Genomic DNA, 23,911 nt, shown 5'->3' on the forward strand with positions numbered 1-23,911 from the left:
TGCCAGGGGACTTGCAATGACCTCGGCCAGTTCCTTTAGAACTCTAGGGTGGAGATCATCCAGGCCGGCTGACCTGAATACGTCCAACCCTTCCAGAAGCTCCCTAACTAAATCCTCACTAACCCATGGCCCAGGTGTGTCTCCCCCAGGGCTCGAGGGGGGCCCAGCAGGGAGGTGGCTGTTCTGGTCCCTATTCAGGAAGATGGAAACTAACTAACTAACTAACTTTAGGTATGTTTAAAGTGATACACAAAAATCAAGAATCATGCAAGTAATAACTTTTCCAGAAGCTGCAATTATTCCTGCAAGCTTTTTTGCCACACATTTCATGACTAAACACCAACAATGTGCAACTTAGCTTTTTAAAAATGTGGTGGTCTGCATTGTTAATTTTTTTCTTCAAGTTAAAAAAACAAAAACAAAAAAACAAAACAAGACAAAAAACACAAAAACTTACTCTTTATATTGTTCTTTGTTGGCAGGGAAAGACTGTGGATTTACATGTGCAATATTGATAAATTCATTCCTCTCCAAGTTTCCAACAAGTACACGGATTTTAGATTCGACCAGACCAACCCTAATAAGAACAGAAAGTGTTAAGTTTTACTTTGCTCTAGTCCATAGTATAGTTAACTGCCTCATAATTCAGAAAGGATAAAGCACCTACTTAGTTAGCCAACCTAAGTCAGGGAAACCGAGGTAAAGTGGGACTGCAGCCACAGATGAGGGGTACAGCGCCCTGCAGACCTCTTGCATAGAGACTGGGGCCTGATACTGCCCTTCACACCAGGACAGTACCCTGAGGGGAGACCTGGAGGAAGCACAAGGAGGAGGGGGCTACAGGGGAAGCCTCCTCATTCCTCCTGAGAAAGGAAGGTAATCAGCTAGTCAACTCAGGTGCACTTGTACAGAAATGCATGGAGCCTGGGAAGCAAGCAGGAAGAATTGGAAGTCCTTGTACAGTCAAGGATGTGACTGGAACAGCAGACTTGGTGGGACAGCTCGCATGACTAAAGCACTGTCATGGATGGGTACAAACTGTTCAGGAAGGACAGGAGGAGTTGTGTTGCATGTAAAAAGCTGTACGATTAGTCAGAGCTCCAGTATGAACCGAAGGTACAGACCCCTTTGGAATCACAGACGCAAGTATCCACACACTTTTGATTGATTATAGTAATCTTCTGCAGACCCCTTAGGGGTCCACAGGTTGGAAAAAAAACACAAAAAACCTGTACTAGAAGATTTTAGTGTACTAGCTATGGCTCTCTCTTCATAAAACTAAGCCATGTATGCAACAGAAATGAAAGAAAGTATCCATTTCTTTGAACTTTATTGTATGCAAGATGCATTGCTTTTACATTATGAATTGTATAAACGCTAGGTATCAAAACAAACCTACAGCTAAATACAGACTTGTTGACCACAGTGCTCTATAGAGAAGCCTAAGCATACTATACAGAATAAAATGATTCTCAGCCACATTTTACAGATTATTGTCAAATAACTTCTTATGACAATTAGCAATCTAGATAAAATATAAAATCATGAACACTGAAGTGTTGCAGCAAATATGACAACTGTATTTTATGCCTTGTTGCATGTTATTCTTACTTACATAAATACACAAAGAACTAAAGTACTTATGGGTAGGGGTCTACCCAACTTGAGATAGCAACTGGCTAATTTTGTAGGCAGATTGCAGGGCAGGTTGCTATTTTTGAGGACTTATGGCCAGTGCTTCCCAATGCCTCTGGCTGAGGGGCCGTGGCCCAGCCCCTTGCAGCTGATTGGCTGTGAGGACTGTCCATCACATGGCTCCACCACACCACCAACTGGAGGGGATGGGGCTGCACAGTAGGCAGCCCTCATCCAAATCAGCAAGGAGGTAGAAGCCCTCTTGGGATTTCATGTGTGCCAGCAGCCACCCTTCCACCCTCTTCCCCACCCCCAATTGTCTGCACAGTGGGGTCACAATATTGTGAGGACTACAAGCTCCTCTGGGGAAAACAGCATCTTATTTTCAGTAAGTATACTCCCCCCCACCCTTCCTTGTCAATTTTATAACATTGTCCACAAAACCGCCCCTCCAAAAAAAAAAACAGTCACCATTTTGGTAGGTCCCTACTTGTAGTAACTATACTGAACCCATACACTGGTAAGCATCTACAAGTCCCCCTTTTGGACTTAGACATTTTGCCATTACCACAACTGCCAGCTTAATGATGTTTTCCTACAGATGACAACATTCCATTGTCCCTTTACTGAATTCTCTCCCCAGGACCAATTACTACATTGTATTTGGAAGTAGGAGAGCTAGAACACGGTGGTTAATAGAGGGGCATGCAAAGGGAACACTGAAGGAAGTACGGGAAAGACTTTGGTGTCTGTGAATAAAAGAAAAATGCATAAAAACTATTGACAGCGCAAGAACATGAGTGAGCAAAAGCAAGCCTTAAAACAAAAATGAAAGGAACTACAGCCAAATTTTAGTCCTTACACTGAGAAACAAAAATCAGAAGCGCTAGATAAATACTAAAAAAAAACAAGAACAAAAAAAACCCCCAAATGCCTCCCTGCCAAAACAAAACCCTGTAGAAGCCAGCTTGTATTAGAGGAAGGGCAGGTACTGTATTTACTTGACTAAGGCAACCCCCCCATAAAATTATATTCTAGATATGAAAATGTTATAATTTTCTAGGTACAGAATCTAATTATTGGAGGTCTGCCTTGAATTTGTCCCTTTCCCACTGCTACAACACAGAAAGTCAATCTAGAGGGGAAGGCGTCTTTTCCCTGTTGCCCTACTTTACTGTCAGACCTTGCTCTCCCTGAGCATATGGAAGCGAGGGGAAAATTACTACAGGAATCCATAGACTTGGTTCATCTGGAATTGATGCAGTTTACCTCCTTTGAAAACTGCTAACAAGTTTTAGTACAGGTACTCTATAAACATTTTAGGCAGCACTTTTTTACCACCTTGAATATAATACAAACTGGCTGCATCTACACAAGACACCAACTGTGTAGTAGCCAGTGACTACTGCACAATAGTGTTGTGTGGCAGAAGTGTGATACGATGCTACTCCACAGCAGTATTAGGCTACTGCACAGTAGCATTAAAAAAAAAAAAGCTACTGTGCAATAACTTCAGTTCCTGTCATTTATTTAGTACTTGTTTATATGCAGTAGCATCTTGTGTAGAGATAGCCACTATGCATGACATTAGTCCAAGACTAAAAGGCTCATGATTTACCATATAGATTCTGGGGCCCAGCTCAGTGAACAACAGCATTTCAAGGCATGGTGATCCCACAGAATAGCACTGCTCAGTATGTTTGCATATTCCAGATACCACTCTCCCCATCCCGCACCCAAGGATCCACATGCTAGTTAGCCCCTGCTCATGACTGTATCTGGGTGTTCTTGTCTCGAGTCCTGGAATCTCCCATAAATTTATCTGCAGATGAGGTGTAGGGAAACCCAGCCCAGTCCAACCTCATGGAAGGTGGAGCTGCACTAGTCAGATGCGGCAGGTTGTTTTATATAGTCAGAGTCAGGGTTGGGTGCATTTAATCAAATTTCACGGTGGTTTCCGTTGCCAAGTGCAAGCTGTTGTTGGCAGCAGTTTAATGATGGATAACATATTTAATAAGCTTCTTTTGTATGCAATAAGAAGCCTCCCCACTCCCCCCCCCCCCCCCCCCCCCCCCCCCCGGGGGGGGGGGGGGGGGGGGGGAGGGGGGGCGGGAACAACCTTGACTTCTATTCAAGTAGATATGGTATTAAGGCAACCCTAAATACGGAGTTGCTACCACAGTTATAGGCACCCTTAATACAAATCCAAAACTATGTTAAGAAGCCGTTAAAAAAAAAGTTACTTGCCCAGGTATTCCAATAAACAAGTGTTATTTATTTTAAGAGTACACTGGGAATTATAGTAATTTGGGAGGAGGGAATATGCAGCTTGAAATCCCAATTACCAGATATTGCTACCTTTGGTAGTCAGGATGTCACAGTGATGAATTTTGTTAGAAGCAAGTAGTACTATTCTGTGTTAGTAATCTGAAGGAAGAAAAAAAAAAATCACTGTTTGCTCTTAGAAGGTTCTCTTCTCCTCCCCACCCCAGTACATCTTGCAAAGTTCCAGAAAACTAGCACTTTTCAGTTACCTACTTAAAAAGCTTCGTTTACACAGCTACCATCTTGGAATTGTCACTGTCTGCAGTGCTAAAATAAGAATTTGATCAGAATAAAAAGGAATACTACTGACCTAGCCAATAGCTAAAACCTAATGGGAAAAGAGCCGATTTATAATAAATCTCATGTTTAGACTTTGTTAAGTGCAACTTCATACCTAGACCCCAGGAAGAAAGCTGATTATTGAAACAGGTCCATTTAAGAGCAGACTACATAATATGTTGACCAGGTAGCCAATTAACAAGTAAGAGGAAAATGTAATTGTAAGCCCCAATATAGTCTTACAATTCCAAATAAAGAGAAAGGTTACAATTGGAAAGAGAGACAAGAATGTTACTTCAGAAGAAGCTCAACAGTTGCATCACAAGCAAAATACATTAACGAGTCCCAAGGATGATTCATAGAGAGCTTAAGCTGGAACCAAATTTACTCATGCAGTTCATTTTTCCTTGCATTCTTTGTTCATGTCCCAAATCATTTAAATCCCTCACTGATCATAATTCTGTAAAAGCCACCAAGACCATCTTTACTACTGCGTTTACTCAAATATAGGACAACCCTGATTATATGACGACCCCTCAATAATTTGATTGTACTGATGGAAAAATTTATAAAATTTGTTATAAATTTTCCAGGTATACAATCTAATTTCTTGGAGGTTTCCATTACTGAGCACATGCTGCTTTTGGCAGCAGTTTAGTGATAGACAATATATTTTGTGCGGTTCCCTTGTATGCGAATGTGGAGTGAGGGGCTTTCCCTGCCCCTTCCCTCTCCCCCCTCTCCCACCCCATGTTAATGGGGGCAAGCGGGAGGGAGGGAGGAAAACCTTGTCTTATATTTGACTAAACATAGTATGTAAAAACAGCAAGTTGTGATAAACAGACCATTCAGATTCTTAACAGCATCTCTATTACAGCAACATAATTCCTCTTCCATATCACTGACCTGATATGCAAATCAGCACTTGTCTGCAGCTACTCCTTCCCAAAAAGAGAAGAATTCCAAAAATGTTTTATTTTGATAAAATAAGGCTAATTTTCTTGGGAATGTTACAGAGGCTTTCCTGAAGTGTTCAAAATGAACAGATATGCAGTGAAGGGTTCAGTGTTCCATTTACTCTTTATACAATGAAGCGAGGCCAACTCAGGTTTCACTTGTTTAAGAGTAAACCCAAAACTTAAGACTTACCATTCTAAATGATGCTCTTCAGTAGAGGCGCTGGCAGTCAACACAATATAATGCCTAGAAAATGTTGAAAATAGTCAAACCACTGACTCTGGGATCAAATTTAAGATTGATAAAGCTAAGAACAGAAAATGAGCTAAGTCAGTTCAAAGACTCCCAACCATGAGAACTTGTTGACAAACTTCTCAAGATCTATGCTCTACCCAGTGTAAAATTATACTGAAAACAAACTGAAAATTATAGTCCTTAGGATCCTACACTGTATACAGGCTAGCACAGCTGCAACTTGGCCAAAATACTATTACACAGTTACTTAAGAAGCAATTGTAAAATCCTCAGGAATGTGACTTGGAAAGTTTAGTGTTGCAAAACTAATACAGTATTTTATTGTTTTAGGATTACTTATGTGCAACTAATGACCTCCTCCTTTCAGATGTGTACCTGTATGTTCAATCCTTTCACCAAGGTGAAGTAGTACTGTAATTCATGGAGTGTTTTGGATAAATCTAAGGCAGCCACTTGACCATTTCAATTTGCAAACAAGGCTCTAATTTGCTTTTACTTCAAATTTAAACCAGATGCTGGAAAAAACCATTTTGCTTACTATGTTATCAGCTCTTACTGTCAATCCTTCCTCACATGCTTGATAGGAATGTAAGGGTGAGTGGGGAAGAAAATCTCCCTTCGCATGAAAGCAGAAGTGACCTCAAGAGATCAGATCTTACCCAGGCCCCCACCCTGAGGCAGAATCAGATTGTTAAACTCAAGGAGATTCTACAACATACCCGGTAAACCTGTTCTAACATTTCTCTATTCTAAACAAAGTTTCCCAGTATCCAGCCCAAATCATCTTTGCTGCAAAATTAAGCCAATTTCTTCTTGTCCTTTACCTATTCAATTTGGCTGCTGAGTAATCACTGTCATTTATAAAACAGAAATGTTCGAGTCAAAGAAGAGTTGCGTCTCTTGCTCAATTTTTACTTCAGATTACTTAGTTCCTTCAACCTTTCCTCATAGGTTACAGGTTTTAAAGACTTATTCTTATACAGAGAGAGAATCCAGAAAGAAGCACTTGCTCATAAGCATGAAGCCTAAAACCAAAGCAGGTTTTCCAGCTAAGTACTGTGTCAAGCTTAGAGGAATAACTGCTTCATATATTATTAAGACAGGAATCAAGGCTATACTAGCAGAAGCTCCAATCCAACAGCAATTAACCACAACCATTTCTTGTATCTGCTACCGAGCCATTTATTTCAGGTTTTCAATTTGTATTTGATTTGGCCTTTTTGTAACACTTTTCACTCTTCTCCTTCTGGTGTCTTGATGATTTTGGACTTTTACCTCCATTTTATCCATCCTTAATTCTGATCCTTACCATGCAAGTATTAGCAACTAGGAAAAAAAAATCTTTCTATTTTAACCAGAAAGCAAAATCTTATTCCAACTACATTGTAGCTGCAAATATTTCAGGTTAAGCAAATAGATTCCATACACACTTATATTTTTGATTCCATACATACTTATATTTTTGAAAGAAGTTTGGCGGGTCAAGGAGCTTTGGCCAATCTGATTTTCCTTGGAGAATTTCATTCGTGACAGCAAGACCTGCGTTTCAGATTTAAAAAAAGGTTTGCTATGTTACACTTCCACAGGCAAATTGATCAGGACAGCTCCATTTATTTCTTTCCAACTATTGGTACTAAACTTCAAACGTTATGGATGTGCCAAGAGCTGGATGATATTCTGTACTATAATAAGTAAATGGGGGCAGGAAAGGGAAGTAACAGAAGTTTGGTCTATAAAAGACTAGGTGATCTGCTACAGTAATCTCAATACATCATGGAAACATGGTTCTCTCTACCATACCACTCCAAAACTTAAATCTTCTATTTCTCACTTTTAGGAATAACTTTTCCATTCTCTTGCCAGGGCAGAATTGGTCCATAAAACAATAACTCATCTACATAGTAATGTATTTTCATGCAATTAAGGAGCAGAATATGATTTTACTTGGCATATATTTAGCCTTTTAAAATCAGTTATCAGGGTATGGGGAGGACTAAACTGCTTTACCATGTTTGAACTCCTCTTCCATGACTGCTCTTGTTGACGTAGACACATTATATGTCGAGTTCTGCTGTGGATATGCTGGTGTGATTACGGGCATTAGATGGTATCTGTCAGATGGGTTTACCTATGATATTAAAATGATTCTAGTTAGTATGGAATTAGAATTATTGTAAACTAATTAAAGCACAATATGCAATATCTACATACCCTAGGGTCCCAGACTGGTAAATTTAGATTGCTATCTTCAGGTTGTTTCAGCAACACAGGATTGGGCCATTCCCTATACAAGAGAGATCAAGCAGTAACAAATGCAAATGTCTTTTCTCATACAAAATTAAGGTAGTTTAAAAAGTGCTTAACAACTTAACAGCAGATATTGACTAATTTCAAGTGTACAGCTATTTTTACTACACAAATCTGTATTTATACAAGTTAGTTTTTCCTATAGACAGCAACACTTACCATTTTGAAAAAACTAGGAAGAATTTGTTAACTAGAGTAGATGCCAGTGCATTTGGATATAGCTGACATGTCCTTGCTACCAACATTGCCCAAGAGACGCCACCAAGAAATCCCAGCATGTTGGAATAAATTCCGCGACCTAGAATGGATACATTTTGAGGTAGTTGTACATCATGAAAAAACAAAGACTGTTCTCTTTCAAATTTGTTTACTAGAGTTATGTATCTGGTTTTAACCAAATTACTTCCTACAACCAAAGTCTGCTTATTCTCACCACAAAACTAAGAAAAATTACAGTTTCCCTTATCCAACAAGGAGGCATACTGAAAGCCATACACTGCCAGCCTTACAAGCTAAAGTCTGATGTTTTCCAAGAATGCTATAAAAGCTGTACTAATCTGGCTAGCTAGGTGAGCAAGACTGCCTTCCTCCTCTTTATGCTGCCAGTGCTTTTTCACAGCAGTCTAAGAACATTCCCACAGAACACTCACTTGAAGGGCAGAGAAATTTCAGGATTTTTTTTTTTTTAAAAATAGAAAAGACCTTCCCAGAGCTGATCCAGCCCATGTTTTTCAGACCCATCATGACTTCAAGATATTTGCACTGACCCCTGCACAGCTAGGGAAGGTCTGTCAAACTCAGTACTTCCCCGTCATGGCCTGTCTCAGGGCCCCTGTAGTCAGACTACATGAAGAACAATGACAAAGGATTTTGCCATCAGTAAGGTACAATAGCAACTTAACTGCTTGAACTGCAGTTCTATCAGTGCACACACATAACATACATAGCTCAGCTCCCAGTCAAAGTAGAGATGGCAGAGGCTGCTTCAGCAACTCTGAACCCCAGCTACATAGGGCTACAGCACCACAGATCTTATTTAGAGACTAGAACTGATTGAAGTTTCACTGAAAAAAAGTAAGAAAACCTGTAACTGGTTAAGAAAGTGTATGTTGATTCAGAAATAGTAACACTATTGGGGGCTCTCTTGTGGAGGCAGATTTGAGCTGGAATAAAGCTATAGAAAAAAAGTGAAAAAAGCTCTTCATATCAAGAGATGCACTAATGTGCACACACCGCACTACCCAAAGATTTTTCTGTCACTGATATTCTGAGCTAAGCAAAATTAAGCAGCTGAGGCATGCTAGTAGGTTGACTGGTTTGCATTAAACTCAAAAGACAGATCTCAGAACACCTTTGGAAATACTAATTTTTACACTGCCATTAGCCCCCTCCCCCCCAAAAAACCCCCCAAAAACCCAAAAACAAACAAACTAACCAAACCACACCACAAAACAAAACTTTGGACTTCCAAGTTCAAAAACAATCTAAAAACTTCCACTGCTGGGCACCTAATCCCAAACATCCTTAAGTTTTGTAGGTACCCAGCCTTTTCAGTCTAAAGGCTCCTATGCATCTGTTCCTGCACCTCATCAGGCATAAGGAGCTAGGGGCCTGGCTCCTAAAGGCCCCAGAGGCTAGGAAGAGTTGCACGTAAGATCTCAAATATCTGATGAGGTAGATGTATTCTGAACATGCCTGATATAAGCTAAGAGGCCCAGGTTATCACAAAATGCATCTTAAAAAGGAAACCATAATATTTGCAACTGGGAGAAATGGCAGCACTGCTGCTGCTGTGTTGGAGCACTCCCCCAAGGGCACGATATTGGTTTAACTCCCCACTCAGCCTGAGAATTCAAAATCCACATCTCCCAAGAGAATGCCCTGACACTACCAGGTTATATGCTAGGCTGGGAGCTTGTTCCACTCCTTTAAATGCAAGACTACTGTGCAGAAATGAATACAAGATTCGTGATGTTAAAAGGAAAGCAGTCGGGAGCCTCAACTATATGCTAATCTTTATGGAACTCAGTTGAGAGAGGGAATTTTGGTTCCCGTTTTCAAAGTTGTGTTTATCCAGACTGTTCTATCTGCCCTCAGAGCAGGAACCTAGAACTTCCCATCCCAACAGGGCAAGATAGACTGACTCAGTAGTCTACTTACGTTTTGCCCATAGTTTGATTGCTCTAAGTGTTAGCCGAAAGTTCTCCTTGTTTGGCACCAAGTGGAGAATTTCATCAGTAACTCTGCAACCTGCAAGAGATTCAAGTATTTGTATTTAATAGTCTCAACACTAGGTTTCCCACCTTATAGTTCTACAGTGCTATTCTTTTTCCAATAAGCATAACTCGGCCATCACCCAAGTTTGAGCTGCTGAAGCCCACGTTTACTACAGCTAGGGGATGCAAGAGTAACCTCTAGTATGAACTGCTTCCTTGTGCACAAAATGTGTCAATTAAGTATGGCTTCAGTCTAAACGAGTAAAAGGCCATACTGAATAAGATCAGGAGAGGACTTAGAAGCCATGTTCCCATTTTGGAGAACCATAGAATATTTGACAAAACTGACAATTGAGCAGAGGCGGGTGTATGCGCGTGCGCCAACCTTAGCCATTTCCAAACGGCCTAAGCCAAGCTGCAGAAGGATGGCTAAAGCAGAAAGCAAAAAGGAAGCAATCAGCATGTCCAACTAAACCAGTCATGAGCTCCAATTGAGCAGAGCACAAGGCCTGAAACAAAATATTATGAGACATCATTAAATAATCCAAATACAGTATATCATAGCCTTATCTTAAAATGTTAGTAGTAGCAACAGCAATTGATTTAACCAAATTATTAGATGCTGGTTTTGTTGAAGTTTTAGATATGTTGTTTAAAAAAAAAAAGCAGCTTAATCAGTGAAGACTGTAAACAAAAAGGTGAAGAGAAGACGCCCCCCCCACCAAAAAGCCAGATGGTAGCAAGCAGCTTTCCCTGGCTAGAACGGAACGAGGTAAGAAATCAATCTTTCTACTTCCCCAAGGACATAAATCCCAAATTACACCTTTTAAGTCCACAAGGTATCTGGTTCAGCCATGTCCCAAAAATGTCAGTGAAACTTTGTTAAAGTGAATCAGAGAACATTTATTAAAATAAACCATCTATAAATACAGGGGATACACTGGAGAAAAATTTGAACAGCAAAAATCAAGAAGGCTTGCTTCTAATTTGCATGCCACCCTCCTCCCTACTCTCAAGCCTCTTTAGCAGTGTAGGTAAAAATCTATATTGTGCTGCCATGAGTAGAGTTTTGGGATATAAGCAATTAAAGGTTTGGCTGCAGACCTCTCTTGCCTCTTTCAGTAAACAACCTGCAAGTTTACTTGTAATCTAGGTAACAGTGTTTAGCCATTCTGAACCACCACCACCCTTTCCCCACACCCTTGCTTTGTTTTCCTTAATTTACATGTAAGAGTATGAACTACTGATTTATATATAGCACATTCACATTTTAAAGGGCAAAAATGGATTCAAATATTGAAGGGTAAGTCAATGATACTGGTACAGAGTAAAAAAGATGGGTACGAACAGACATTTATCCCGTTTCCTAAAAACAACTACTTTTAAACCTACCCATCACTGTGCCAGCTTAGGTCTCAAATCAGTAGTTTTTCTCTGTCTACTTTACAGGTCTATACATTAGCTTTATCACTATATTTTGTTAAAATCTGGTTTGGATAGTACTTGTTTCCCCTCCCCCGCCAAATAAACCCTCTTATATCATTTGCTTTGTTTAAAACAAAAGCTCCTTAGGCTATATAAATAAGTTATATTTACAGTACCGTTTAAGCTTCGTATACATCTTATATCCAGACTCCTCAGGCGTGAATCATCTCTAAGATCCAAGTTATCAGATACAGTCTGTATAGCCAATCTTGCAAACACAAGATCAATCTTAAAAAGAAAAAGTATAAAAAGTTAATGTAACATTCTGATCAGTGGCTGGTACACTAAGCTAAAATGATCTGAATCAAGACCCTTAAAACACCACTGCTTGTTAACATCTCAGAAGTATTTACAAATCAACCCAGAAAGCCGGACTGCTCTGGAATTGTAAAGAAATTCTCTCCCAAAAGTTCCTTAATATTTGTTTTGAAGTATCACATTTGTTTCACACCCCTTCTTCCAGTGGAGACAAAGTTTTTTTTCCCCCCCTGTTTATCATAAGTTAGGGATCCTGAAAAATATAAAAATCGTATTGTTAATAATTCAGCCAGCTCCATTATTTGTCACTAAAGGTAAGGGAGAATCTCTCTGCACTGATGATCACTGTGGTATTACATATGCTAGGCTTGTTTTGTGCTGACTACATAATAGTTCCTTTCCAAATTCAGCGGAAAGGAGCAAGTATTTAAATCCTCAAACCAGCATCACTTGGGACCAGATTCTTCAGACTATTAAAGCAGCTTGGGGCAGAGCAGTCCAAGTTCTCCCTAGTTGTGTGAATCCTCAACAATGCTGTATACTGGGTCACCAAGATGGGGAGCCACAACAAGTGGCACCATCAGGGTATTATTGCATATGTGACTCCTGCATGCAGAAATATCTTGACAGACTGCAGACCTCCAGCACTCAAAGGAAATGGAAGAAGGAAAGGCATATTCAAGGTAGTTTTGGACTACAACTGTCCTATGTATGGCTCAATTTGAAGTATGTGGGCTTTAAGCTGTACATTGTGGCACAGCTATCTAGCTGTTTTTCAGTATTTGGAAGTGATATTTCAAGGGAGTACAAAGAGTCAGATATTCTACACTTTGAAAAACAAGTATTTACTTAAAAAGGAGGATCTGCAGGAGGTACAAAGCTTTCAGTACTATTACTTTGTCCTTTCTTCTGACTTTGTTTGTTTTAAATCCTGACAGCAGTAGCTGATTGCTGCATAGGCAGTTGCGTGTGTACAATCAGGCCAGCTGTACTGCAAGCCTGGTATCTTTAGACACCAAAAACAAGAAGCACCTCAGGGAACATAACTTGCAAAATGAGAGGTTTTCAACAGCTTAAGTAACAGTTAGTGTTTCCTGAAGTAGAATTTAACTTTTAGACTATTTAAGCATAATTGTGAACAATATTACTTGTGCTATTAACATGTAGCAATAAACTCCAGTACAGTTTGTGTCCTGGGTGCAGAGTTTACACATGCACCTGGGACTACAGCCAGTTGAGCTGGGGTGGAGCAGTCCTGGCTGGCAGAGAGCTTGGAGACATGGCTGGGGAAGGAAGGAGGGGGGGTAGTGCAGGGGAAAGTCAGCCCAGGGCTGTGGACAGGCTGGCTAGAACATAAGGGTGCTATATAGTACTAGGCTGTAGCACCCTTGTACCCCGGCCAACCCCAGTCATCTACATGTTCATTTCAGCACACACAACTACTCCACTGTAGGATAGTACTGGTCCTGGACAGTGCTACCCTACAGTGGAGTTTAATTAGTTTACTGCACTCTAATAGGGGTGCACATGTAGACTGTGACACTACTATGCAGCCAATTAGTCAGCTCTGCAGTAAAGCGCATATGTACATGTGCTCATTATTACTTTTTATAAAGAGCTAAAACTTCAGACAATATATCATTCTAAGAGCTTTTGATGGTGTAATGTTGTAACGTTGATGGTGTAAAGTTTAAGCAAGTTGCATCCATATATGATGGCCCTCAGATAAAATATACTATCAAAAAACTCTTGCATTTGGCAGATACTGCCAGTCAGGCAGGGTGTGTAGGGTTTTATAAAAAAAACAAAACACCCAAAAAACAAAGACCCCTACACACTTTCTTCATCCCTGCCACCTTGATCTTTTGGTGACAATGTTCCAGAAGCAAAGTTAAAGACAAATCTCCCTGAAGTGTCAGTGTATAGGATTAGAGGCTCTGTTAAATCATTCCGTTCCAAAGCAAACCACAAATAATCTGTTATTTGAAATGTGCGTTAAGAAACCAATTCTTACCTCAATACCTTCAAATTCAAACTTGATAACTGGTACATATGCATCTTCTACTGCCTGTGAAGAAAGAAGGGTGGGGGGAGGATGGATAAGTTCCATATTGTTAAAATTGCTACACTTCCCCTTCTGGCTTACCCTGTTACTCCTAAGTTTAAAGAGCAGAGGAGAGTTTCATCAAAACCTAAACATGTTCAAGTTCATTTTGCTAAACTGCTCAGATATATGCAATAAAATACTTAGCCCAGTTATTGTGTGTCCCAGATAGACAGTCCCTTCAGCTGACATGAAAAACAGAGCTGATCATTTGCTATGACCAACTTGCATCTGACAATTATTTATATAAAATGACAGCTAAGAGGTATCAACACATTCATTATAAAATTTTTAATGACAAGTCAAGTATTCAGTCATCAAAAGCATGCTACATGGGGGGTGGGGGGGGAAAAATGGATGGACGACTGCTATTACATTTTCAGGCAAGTATTTCCTTAGGTGTCAAAGTCACATTCATCTGAAATTTCTGCAATGACTATTGATATAGTTAGTTTGTAAAACAACTGAGTTTTCATTTAGCATTTGACTGTATTATGTTTCTACTGCTTCCTATTTCTCCCATGCTTAAGAATTGTTGATAAAAAAAAACAGAGGATCAGAAATGGCCTTAGTTCTTGCCAGCTATTTTGAAGTTTCACTAAGCTCCCCTCAAATCTACAGGAAGCATGTTAGATAACTTCTGCTACTTGACTCTAACTCACTTGATAGAAATCCCTAAGGTGGATCTAGAGATTCACACTCTGCCAGTTAACTGTATGGATGTCAATGGGTCATGGCACTGATTTTTCCCAATCTGCTGTTTTAAAGCCTTGGAAGATGCATACCCATACCTACACTCTCAAAAACCTCTTAAAATGAAGGTCAATCAAACACTTAAAAAGGCAAGACGCACAAGAATGAAGGTGGCATAAAGCCTGTACACATTCTAGTCTGATCACATCATTCAATTCTCTCCCAACAGGATCCTTGCCAGATTCAACTGCATGAGATAAAGAGTTTCTTCATAGGCTCTAAGAGCAAGGTATGTATATGCAATACAGCCAAGGGAATTGTGAGGGTGACAGTATTTGAACCTTGGGGAGCAATGGATTCGCAGCTGAATAAAAAGCTATAACCTGTGGCCTAGCAAGCTGCTAACCAAGACAGAATGGTATTTTAAAAGTAACACTGCAAAACGCTTAGGCAAGCATTTTCCTAACAATATAGTATCGTTGTAAGATATATAGCTCATTGTGCAAGAAAAAACAGGATGCACACCACTGGTTATTGTTCGGAGATAAGAGCAGAAGCAGGACCTTGGAGAGGGTGAGGAACTCAGCAAGAGACCGTAAGAAGCAGGGGTCAGAGTCTCAGGCATACACTCATAGCAAAAAGACATTTAAATAAGCAAAATGCATAGGTAATTCCATGTTAATGAAATAAACAGTAAAGAGGTGGAGCTTAAGATAGGAAGGAATAAGGGTGGAACAAAGGAAGGACAAAGGTGGGGTAAATGTTAAGTATAAACTGAAGTGTATAAATATGAAAAGAACTAATGTTTGCAGCTGCTCCCCGATTTGTTGGAGCTTGCCCGAAGCTGCCTCCATTTTGAATAAAGCTGTTGAAGAGCAACGCGTCATTTGATCCGTTGTCTCCCCAGTCGTTACACGTCGCATGGAGTCAAGGTCCAACAGGAATGTCCACTGAAAAACTGCTCATAAGTGAGCTATGAAGCTCAGAAGTATACACACACTGTAATATTCAGGATTAACTGCAGGGTTGCTCTCAAGCAGCTGAAGCCACATGAGTCACTTTATCAATCATGCCATACAGCCAGTCTTGCATCATGCTGTTTACATGCAAAGCCAAATGCTAGAAAGGTTCAATCTTCTCTCTCTTTTTAGACTCATTTCCAATTGCAAAGAGTAAAAAAGTGGGTGCGGGAATAGGGAATTACAGAAATGCAGCTGCAGATTTCTTGTATTTGAAGCCAACAAGCCCAGGCAAGTTCCAAACAAACCATAGAAACACAGACAAGGAGGCAAGCAGCAGCAGCAGCAGGCTCAACCTCATTCCCTGAAAGTTTTACTGAACAATCTTAAGTAGTTACCAAGAAAAAAAAGTTAAGGTGCTTGGTGTACAGCTGGTTGCCAAGTAGGATCATAACATTAAGCATATAACTATTATTGGTAGGCAATGATTTCTGTAAAGTATTAAGTCATCTTCACTACAATGTACAAAAAGGAGAGCTTTATTTATTAAAAACAAAACAAAACAAAACAAAACAAAAAAACCCCAAACAAACAAAGTTTGCATTTTAAAAATCTGCAGCTGAGCCAAAGATCTGAGTAAAAAACTTGAACTGATTTTGAGTGCCCAGTCTGATGCACCTAGGTGCTAGCTTTTTAAGGACAGTTTAGCTTATGTTCAAAACATTACTCCCACCAAATTCACCACTGACCATTTCTGTAAGTCAGATGCCAGTCTCAAGTTCAGTTCCACTCAAACCTAACTCTTCAGCTGAGGTTAGGCAAAAATCATGTGACTCGTGTGTCAGAAGCAGGAAAAGAATCCCATTCTCCAAAAATATTTAAACATGGATGTCTTCCCCTCTTGCATACCCCTGCTTTATTCATCATGCCTCTTCCAACTTCTATAGCAATAAGGGCAGGGCCCTACAGACAATGTTGTTACCACATATCTGACTCATGGCCAGAAGAGGTCAATCAAGTACAAGAGACAACATTCCCAAAGAGAAAGAAAAAGAGTATTGCAATTACATACTGAAAATTCTTATGAATGTATATATACCAGGGAGGAAGGCAAGTCACACAAAACACTCTAGTCTGGTTGCCTGACTTCTCAAACTTAGCATTTTAGACAATTTTGTGCAACAGCCTATAAACAATGCCCAGAGAAACTGGATTTTGGTCATCTGCCAACTGGGTTTGTTTGAGTTAAACTGACTGTATCCCTTTAACAGCAAAAAATTAAAATGGAACATTTTTCTGTAGAAAAGCAAACTTACTCTTAAATTTCTGATTCCATCTTGATGTTTTAATTTCTCAAAAAATGACTGAAAGAAATCTGATCTTTCCACATGCCTAGGAGCAACACAAAGGGCATCTATGTCAGCACCTGCAAAAAGATATCCCACAAATTGTCAGTTAAATAACTAAGTCAGTAACAAAATAAATTGTGACTAGACAGAATTAAAGTTTTACCTTTGGTATGAACTCCAAGCCTATAGGAACCAAATGTGAAAATTTTGCCACCAACATTTGCTACAACTGAAGGTGGAAGGTTCTAAAGATAGAGCAGAAACACAAAATTTAAGAGCATTTACTTTAGAAGCCAAGATCTAAAACTTATGTGATTTACATTATAAAGGAAAAAGTTAACTCAGGCCAGCTTGTTTTGGTAGTTAAGTCTGGTAGTTAAGATTTAAATGAATAGTCACACTTCATCCTGCTAATTACAAACACCCAAGATGTTATGAGCGCAATGCCACAATTTCCAATCCACCACAAAGCAAAGCAGAGAAACTATTTATATCAGAGGGTCCTGATACTGGGCCACAAAGGGTTGGCTGCCAGTTTGCAGGAGGGTTGGCTGCCACGGACTGGAAGCAACTGGCAAACTGCAAACAGGCAGCCAACCCCCGCCCCCCCAATATAAATATAAAAGTATAAAAAAAGAAAGGGGGTTGGCTGCCTGTCTGCAATATTCCAGTTACTTCTGGTCTGCAGTTTGCCAGTCCTCAGCATCAAAAGGTTGGGAAGCCCTAATCTATGTGACTATCATCACAGCTACCTTAAAGAAACTGCAATATGGTCACCAGCTAACTAAAAAATGAGAACTATGGTGTTATCTGCTGACCTATTAAAAAAAAACAAACAAAAAACAAAAAACACTGAAGTAGACCAGACCATGCATTTGGAATGCAGGAAGTGTAGATGTCCATTTACACAAATTTGAAGAGCACTGAATGAATTAGAGATGCAGCCAGTGCACTAGAAACAGGTGGTTATTTCATTGCTAGACTGAGTATTTCAGATTCGTTGGCTCAAGCCCAGAAAGTCAACTCTCCGCTTTTAAGTGCATTTCCCAGAATGTTCTTTTGGAGGAAACTAGAGATCTATCCATTATCAAGCTTAAAACAGATACAGCCAATTTACAAGTTCACTTAAAACCCCCCCACCAAAATAGGTGTAAACATCTAGATGGTTAAAATGTTCCACATTTACTTGAATAATTGTTGCAAGTTTACTGTCCAATATGTAGATAAGAAGTTTATTATTCTTCAGGGGGAGGGTTGAGGAATGGAAAAGAGGGGTACCCCAAATTTGATAAGTAACTGCAGGATAAATTAAGGTAAATTAAGGGAAGAAAAAAAATGCATCTTCATTTCTACTCCTACGTAGTGCAGTGATTAGAATTCTAAAAACCCTTACCTTACTCTTACCAAGTTCCAAAATCCATTCTTTGACTAAGTTATTCAATTTATCAAGAACAGCTAGCCTGAAACAAGAAGCATTGTTAGACTTTGTATTAAAGTTTATTAAAAAAAAATGCTCCAGTATATTAGAAGTTGTACCTATGATTTAGCTCTTCTTCATCTTCGAATACTCCAAATGGCTTCATTGCTTCTGTTAATTTCTGTGTGTGAATATAATCTATTTCTTTAGGAGGAGCCAAGCTAATTGGAGAGGTTATTCCATAATGCCTTTGAGGCTGGTTCTCCAGCCTAGAGTTCCTGTTGAAGGAAACAGCAGTATGAAATAGCCAATGCTGACAATTGTACACTTTAAAGATAAGACTCTGGATACCACTCTTCAGATTACCCTTTCCAACCCAATCCCTAATAATTAATCTTGTTATATGGAGATAAAGCTATAAACCGGGTTGCAACCTACCTAAAAAGAACAATAGCAACTGCTTTTACCACATGTGCACAACATCCTAGGAGGCTTTTACCATGGTCTTGGTTACTCTGAAAAATCCACGAATGTACAAACACTTTAAAGTGTCTGCAAGATGGCTACTAGTACAGTTCAGTCACTTACCAACATCTCACAGAATTGAGAGACAAGAATAAGCTCCAAAACATAGGCATAGATGATACATAAAGTACTTATCAGAACCCAACATATACACCTGCCTTTAGTGACACAGCCTTCTTTAAACAAGGGGCAAGCGCAAGTGAAGCTTAGTTCAGATCTTCACTGCATGGGTGGCACAGCAAGCGATACCTTTCTCCACCCCAGCTGTACCTGCACTCAACCATGAATGCATGATAGCACAGTTCATGTTTCTTTGAATCAAGGTTCAGGATTTTTCCTAGTCAGTTGATTTATTAGCACTGGAGCACAGAAAAATGGGTAGGTATCCAAACCAAATAAAAACTGCACAGGAGCTGCAGCTCATGACCCCAGAGAGGCCACCTAGCCTGGGCTGAAAGTACAGCAGAACTTGAGAAGACTGTGTAGACAGAAGCATCAAGACAAATCCAAGAAAGGACTTAAGTTAATGCTGCAATGAAGACATAATTAAATCTACTTGATCATATTAAGACAGGGCTTTATATCTCTCCCCTCACAAACTCCCTTGCATTTACTCTTTATGGTTGGAAAAAGTACTTGTCTGACAGATATAAGTTAGGGTATTGCTCAGTGTGAGAGGTCATTTTAAATCTCAGGAAGCTAGGAACTAGAGTTAGGTACAGCTTCAGTTCACATTTGTGGAAAGGCAGAAGGAAGTGTGGGTCAGTCTAGATTACTGATTCTCAGTCAGGGTTCTGTGAGATCTTTTTCAAGGGTGTCCCAGCATACCACACAATGTTGGAGGCGCAAACATGATTTGCAAGGTAAACTAAGAGATTTCAAATAGGAATCCACAGCATTCAATACATTCTGACCTGCTGTGGTCTTTGAATTCTTTGCAACAGAAGAACAACTCTATTGTTTTGACTACAGAAAGGGAGAGACAAAGCTAACAGATACCATTTCCAAGGGATGCCAAACAAGGGGTACCTCAAGTCGAAGGTGACTGAGAACCACTGGTCTAGACTTTAAATGAAGTTTTGGGACAGTGAATTTTCCATTGCTTTTTCCTGAAATGGTAGCTTTTAGCAGAATGATGGAGGCACCTGTAGCAGAGGCATCTCTGTCCCTTGTTAGCAAAAGGGGCAACATGAGAAGGAAAATGGTTGGGTAATAAGAAATACATGAACAGCTGGAGACAAGAGGGACAGAGTGGAAGAATGTGCCTACAAGAAACAATAAATCCAAACCAATTTGTGGATCTATAGAAGTGGAGACACCAGCATTTGCAGAACTCTCTAGAGCTCTATCACACACAATATATGAACTGGAAAGAGCAGCTCAGCAGCAGGGCCTGCGATATTCTTGGACAGGAATGTGAAGAATGGCAGGGATCTGCCTCCTGTCCAACTGGGAAGGGAACTGTGACCTTTCAGCTACATCCTTCTTCAGTAACTCAATTCTCAGTTTTTTCTTTCTAGTCAGCTTTGCCTATGCCCCCCCCCCCCTTCATCATGTGAAGTGTTAGAGAGTTGTTTGAAAGGGCTAACTGCCCAAGACTGTCCCCTTGTATGCCTACAGCAAACTTGAGGATTGAGGTCTACCAGTTTTTGCCCAACACAAGGTGCAGTACCCTTAAGTAGTAAGGCATAACAACCCCACACAAAAACAATCCCTCTACCTCAGATTTCTTGAGCATATATTTACATTACATAGAAGGAGGAAGGACACTAGCTGCCCTGGTTCCCTTGCTTTACCTGTGGCAGGTTAGGCTGTTAGGTCTGGGTTGTCCACAAACAGCCTAACTACAGGCTTGAGTTCTCAGCCATTCAAAAACAGATAGCCCCATCTTTCAAACGCCATCACAGGCCTCTGCTACTTTTTCAGCACCCCCTGCTTACCTAACAGGCTAGAACTACAGTGGACCCCCACCCACAAGTTTCACAGAAAAACATGGGTCACAAACTGTAGGTCATCCACAGCAACTGGCTCTAGACTGGCACCACCCGCTGCCATCCTGAACCACACAGAGACAGCACACATAGACAACTCTTCCTCTGCAGCTTGGTCAAGCTCCTGCCCACTGGCTCATGCCCCGCTCCACGCTGGAGCGGCCTTCAAGCACCCACCAAGGGATGGAAGGGGGGGGAATCAAGGGCGTCAAGCGCACGTGGCCCTGCCCAGCAGCGTGCAGCCAGCTGCAGGGCCCCAGCACGCCCCGGCCAGGCGGCGGAGGCCGAGGGCTCCGGGGCGGCGCGGGGGAGAAGCCCGGCAGCCGCGCCCCGCGCTCGCCTGCACTGGGGCGCCTCCCGGCACAGCCCCCGCGCGGGGAACACGCCGAGGGCAGAGCGGAGCAGGCCGCCCGCGAGGGGACGTGGCGCGGCCGCCCCCGACCCAGCCCGGGCCCGCGCTCACCCGCACGTCTCCTTCATGGCCGCCGCGCACGTGACGCCGACGCACCCTCCACTCGGCACCGGACGCGGCCCGCCGCCACCGCCGCCCATATGTGGGCCGGGCCGCCTCGCTTCGCCCCGCCTCCGCCTCCCCTCTCGGCAGCCCCTGCGCGCGTGCGTGTGTGTATGTATACATGTGTGCATGTGGCGTGCGTCTGTGTGTCTATGGGTGTGCCTGTACATGGGGGGGTGTATAGTGTCTGTACGTGTGCGTGGGTGTGTGTATAGTGTGTGCGTACACGCCTCTTAAAGGCTTCAGATCAAGAGTAGTGCCTTTTTAACCCGGCAGGAGAAATACCATGTATCTGTGTCCGTGAAGGTAGTTTTCCTGCTTTTTTCGGCAGGGATCAGGACCTGCCGAGGTGCAGCAGCTTTAAGCCCAGTTTAGGGAAATGGAAGTCTCCTCCCTTGTTTGCTCCGAGCGCCGTCTGGCTTAAGGGCAAGCAAAACTTGGGGGTATCTGAACCCCAAGTGTCAGGGCTTGTGCCTGCAAGTAGGATGCCTGCCAAAGGTTTTGGAAACCTCTGAAGCCCCAGATGGGGGTGGAGGATGTTTGCCAGTAGAAGGGCCACTTATGGTTCTGGAGTCTTGGATTTGGAATTAGTTTTGGCTAATTTGGCCTTGGATACAAATTTATTAAAAAACACATCCCCCCCATGTGTACACAGGTGCATGTGTGTGCATGGTGTATATGTATGTATATGTACATGGGGTGTGTATAGTGTGTGTGTACATGGGTGTGTGTGTACAGTGTATATGTGTGTGTACACGTACATGGGGTGCATATGTGTGGGGTTGTGTTTGTGTATAGTATGGGTGCATGTGTGCATGGTGCATGTATGTATAGTTTGTATACATGTGTGTCTAATGTGTGCATGGGGTGTGTATATGTGTGTATAGTATGCATATGTGCATGGTTGTGCGTGTACATGTATAGTGGTGTGTATGCCTATCTGGTGTGTGTATTGTGTGGTATATGTGTATATAGTGTGCATGTAACTGCCTGTTCTCTCCCCCTGCACCTGTCTGAGGGGAAGGAGTGCTCCTCTTCAGGGGTGGAGGGTGTGGGGCCTCCCCATAGGCCAGGTCCCGCCCCCCTCAGGCACTCCCTGGCTCACTGTCCCCTCAGTGCATCTCCACCCCTTTCTGGCCCAGTTTCTGTTACTGTAAGGGTTGGCACAGGGGCTGGCTTCACTCCCTGCCAGTCACCCCCAGCTTCCCTTCCTCCCTCTGTCAGCAGGGTGGAGAAGTGCATGGGGCCAGGAGAGTGCCTCCAAGCTGGCCCCCTGCCCATGCCCCCGTGTCAGTGGGGGTTAGCTCAGGCACCAGGGATGGGGCTTTCAGTGCCACCCAGTCTCCCTGAATGATTTGGCCCTCTACAACCAGTCATGGGCTCTTGCTACTCACTGTGGCTCTTCCTGGGAGGGGGTTGCCCCTCAGCCCTTGCTTTTGCAAGCCAACCCCTCTTTCTCAAAGTTATGGGTGCTTTCAGCCTAGGCTCTTTGGTTTGGGTTGTGAGTAGAGGCAAGGCTTGAGGGAGGCTTGCACTGCTGATATGGTGTGTATTTACTGTCCCCAAAATTATAATCACAGCTTTTCAGCAGTTAAAGCAAGGCCAGAGCCTGGAAACTACCCTCTGGCCGCTGCAGACATAGACTAAATTGCTCAAGTGCTGATAATCCTCTGGTGCCATTCAGCTATGCCCTGAGGTCCCCAGAAGGACAGAAAAGTTGTTCTCCAATTTACTGGGAAGGAATCAGAGACTAGGTCCATTTCATGAAGATGGAAATTGCATGGGAGATACCCCCGGAAGATTTATAAGTCAGGGCAGCATCAGTGATGATGTACTGTATTAATCTCTGCATGGCTTTGTAGTGTGTCCACTCACACTCTGGCTACATTAACTTGGGTGCTTTTCATCCTGGCCAAACCAGCAGTGAAGATTGGGGTGGCCAACCTGAGCACGAGTGCCACAAGTGGCCTCCGTGTGTGGCATGTGGTAGATCAGGAAGGGGACAGGCAGCACAGTGGCAGATAGAACAGGCAGCAAAATGCGGAGCAAGCAGGGAGCAGAAAACAGAGGAAGAGATCAGGATTGGAGCACAGAGTAGGGAGAAGAAAGAGCAGCAGTTCAGACAGAGGAAGGGGACCAGAGTGGCAATTGGGGAAGGTGAAAGGCTGGCATGTGGCATACCTATCAAAAAAGTTGCCCTTGCGTTGCCCTAGGGGATGGGCCTGGAGGGTTATCTGGCTCTCTACTGTAATCCGCTTTTGCTGCCAGAAAGAAAGGATTAGGATGTCCAGCTCTTCCATATGTCCATTTTCCTACTTGAATCTGAATCGTTAGCCAGTGGTTACTGTCTTGCAGATTATTTCCTTTAGGGGAGAAACTGATGATGGAATCAGGTGTTTCTTTGATTGTGATCTTGTTTCTCTACAGAGCACATTTCATAAAGATCTGTCTTCCTAAATACAAACAGTAGAAAGAGTTCCTTTTTTACAAGAGCAAAAGAGTTCCTTTTTTCACAGTTCCAAGCCTCTTCAGCCAGTGATCTACCAATAAATATCTCCTTCCCTCTCTTAGCTTTTTCACAGTCAGGCTATAAAGGCTATAAATGGTTAATCGCCAGGCTACCTTGCTGCCCTTTGTGTCGT

General features: G+C 41.9%; 1 protein-coding gene across 3 annotated transcripts in view; it reads right to left on the reverse strand.

Annotated features, from left to right (window-relative positions):
• Positions 1 to 21,289, reverse strand: part of PAPOLG (poly(A) polymerase gamma) — a 30,086-nt gene extending 8,797 nt beyond the window's left edge. For 2 of the 3 annotated variants that reach the window (XM_019549232.1, XM_019549231.1), the window contains exons 1-14: positions 21,219 to 21,289; positions 18,359 to 18,517; positions 18,216 to 18,282; positions 16,986 to 17,067; positions 16,790 to 16,899; positions 13,732 to 13,785; positions 11,576 to 11,687; positions 9,919 to 10,008; positions 7,918 to 8,056; positions 7,663 to 7,735; positions 7,459 to 7,579; positions 6,906 to 6,990; positions 5,389 to 5,442; positions 458 to 577 (exon numbers count right to left, since the gene is read on the reverse strand). In XM_019549232.1, coding sequence (XP_019404777.1) covers positions 458 to 577; positions 5,389 to 5,442; positions 6,906 to 6,990; positions 7,459 to 7,579; positions 7,663 to 7,735; positions 7,918 to 8,056; positions 9,919 to 10,008; positions 11,576 to 11,687; positions 13,732 to 13,785; positions 16,790 to 16,899; positions 16,986 to 17,067; positions 18,216 to 18,282; positions 18,359 to 18,517; positions 21,219 to 21,235 — 1,283 coding nt within the window. In that variant the 5' untranslated portion in view covers positions 21,236 to 21,289. The remainder of the gene's footprint in view (positions 1 to 457; positions 578 to 5,388; positions 5,443 to 6,905; positions 6,991 to 7,458; positions 7,580 to 7,662; positions 7,736 to 7,917; positions 8,057 to 9,918; positions 10,009 to 11,575; positions 11,688 to 13,731; positions 13,786 to 16,789; positions 16,900 to 16,985; positions 17,068 to 18,215; positions 18,283 to 18,358; positions 18,518 to 21,218) is intronic. The other variant, XM_019549234.1, reaches the window with a different exon arrangement.
• Between the last annotated feature and the right edge of the window lie 2,622 nt (positions 21,290 to 23,911).

The sequence above is a fragment of the Crocodylus porosus genome, unplaced genomic scaffold (genome assembly GCF_001723895.1).
Source record: "Crocodylus porosus isolate Cpor-Errol unplaced genomic scaffold, CroPor_comp1, whole genome shotgun sequence".
NCBI lineage: Eukaryota > Metazoa > Chordata > Crocodylia > Crocodylidae > Crocodylus > Crocodylus porosus.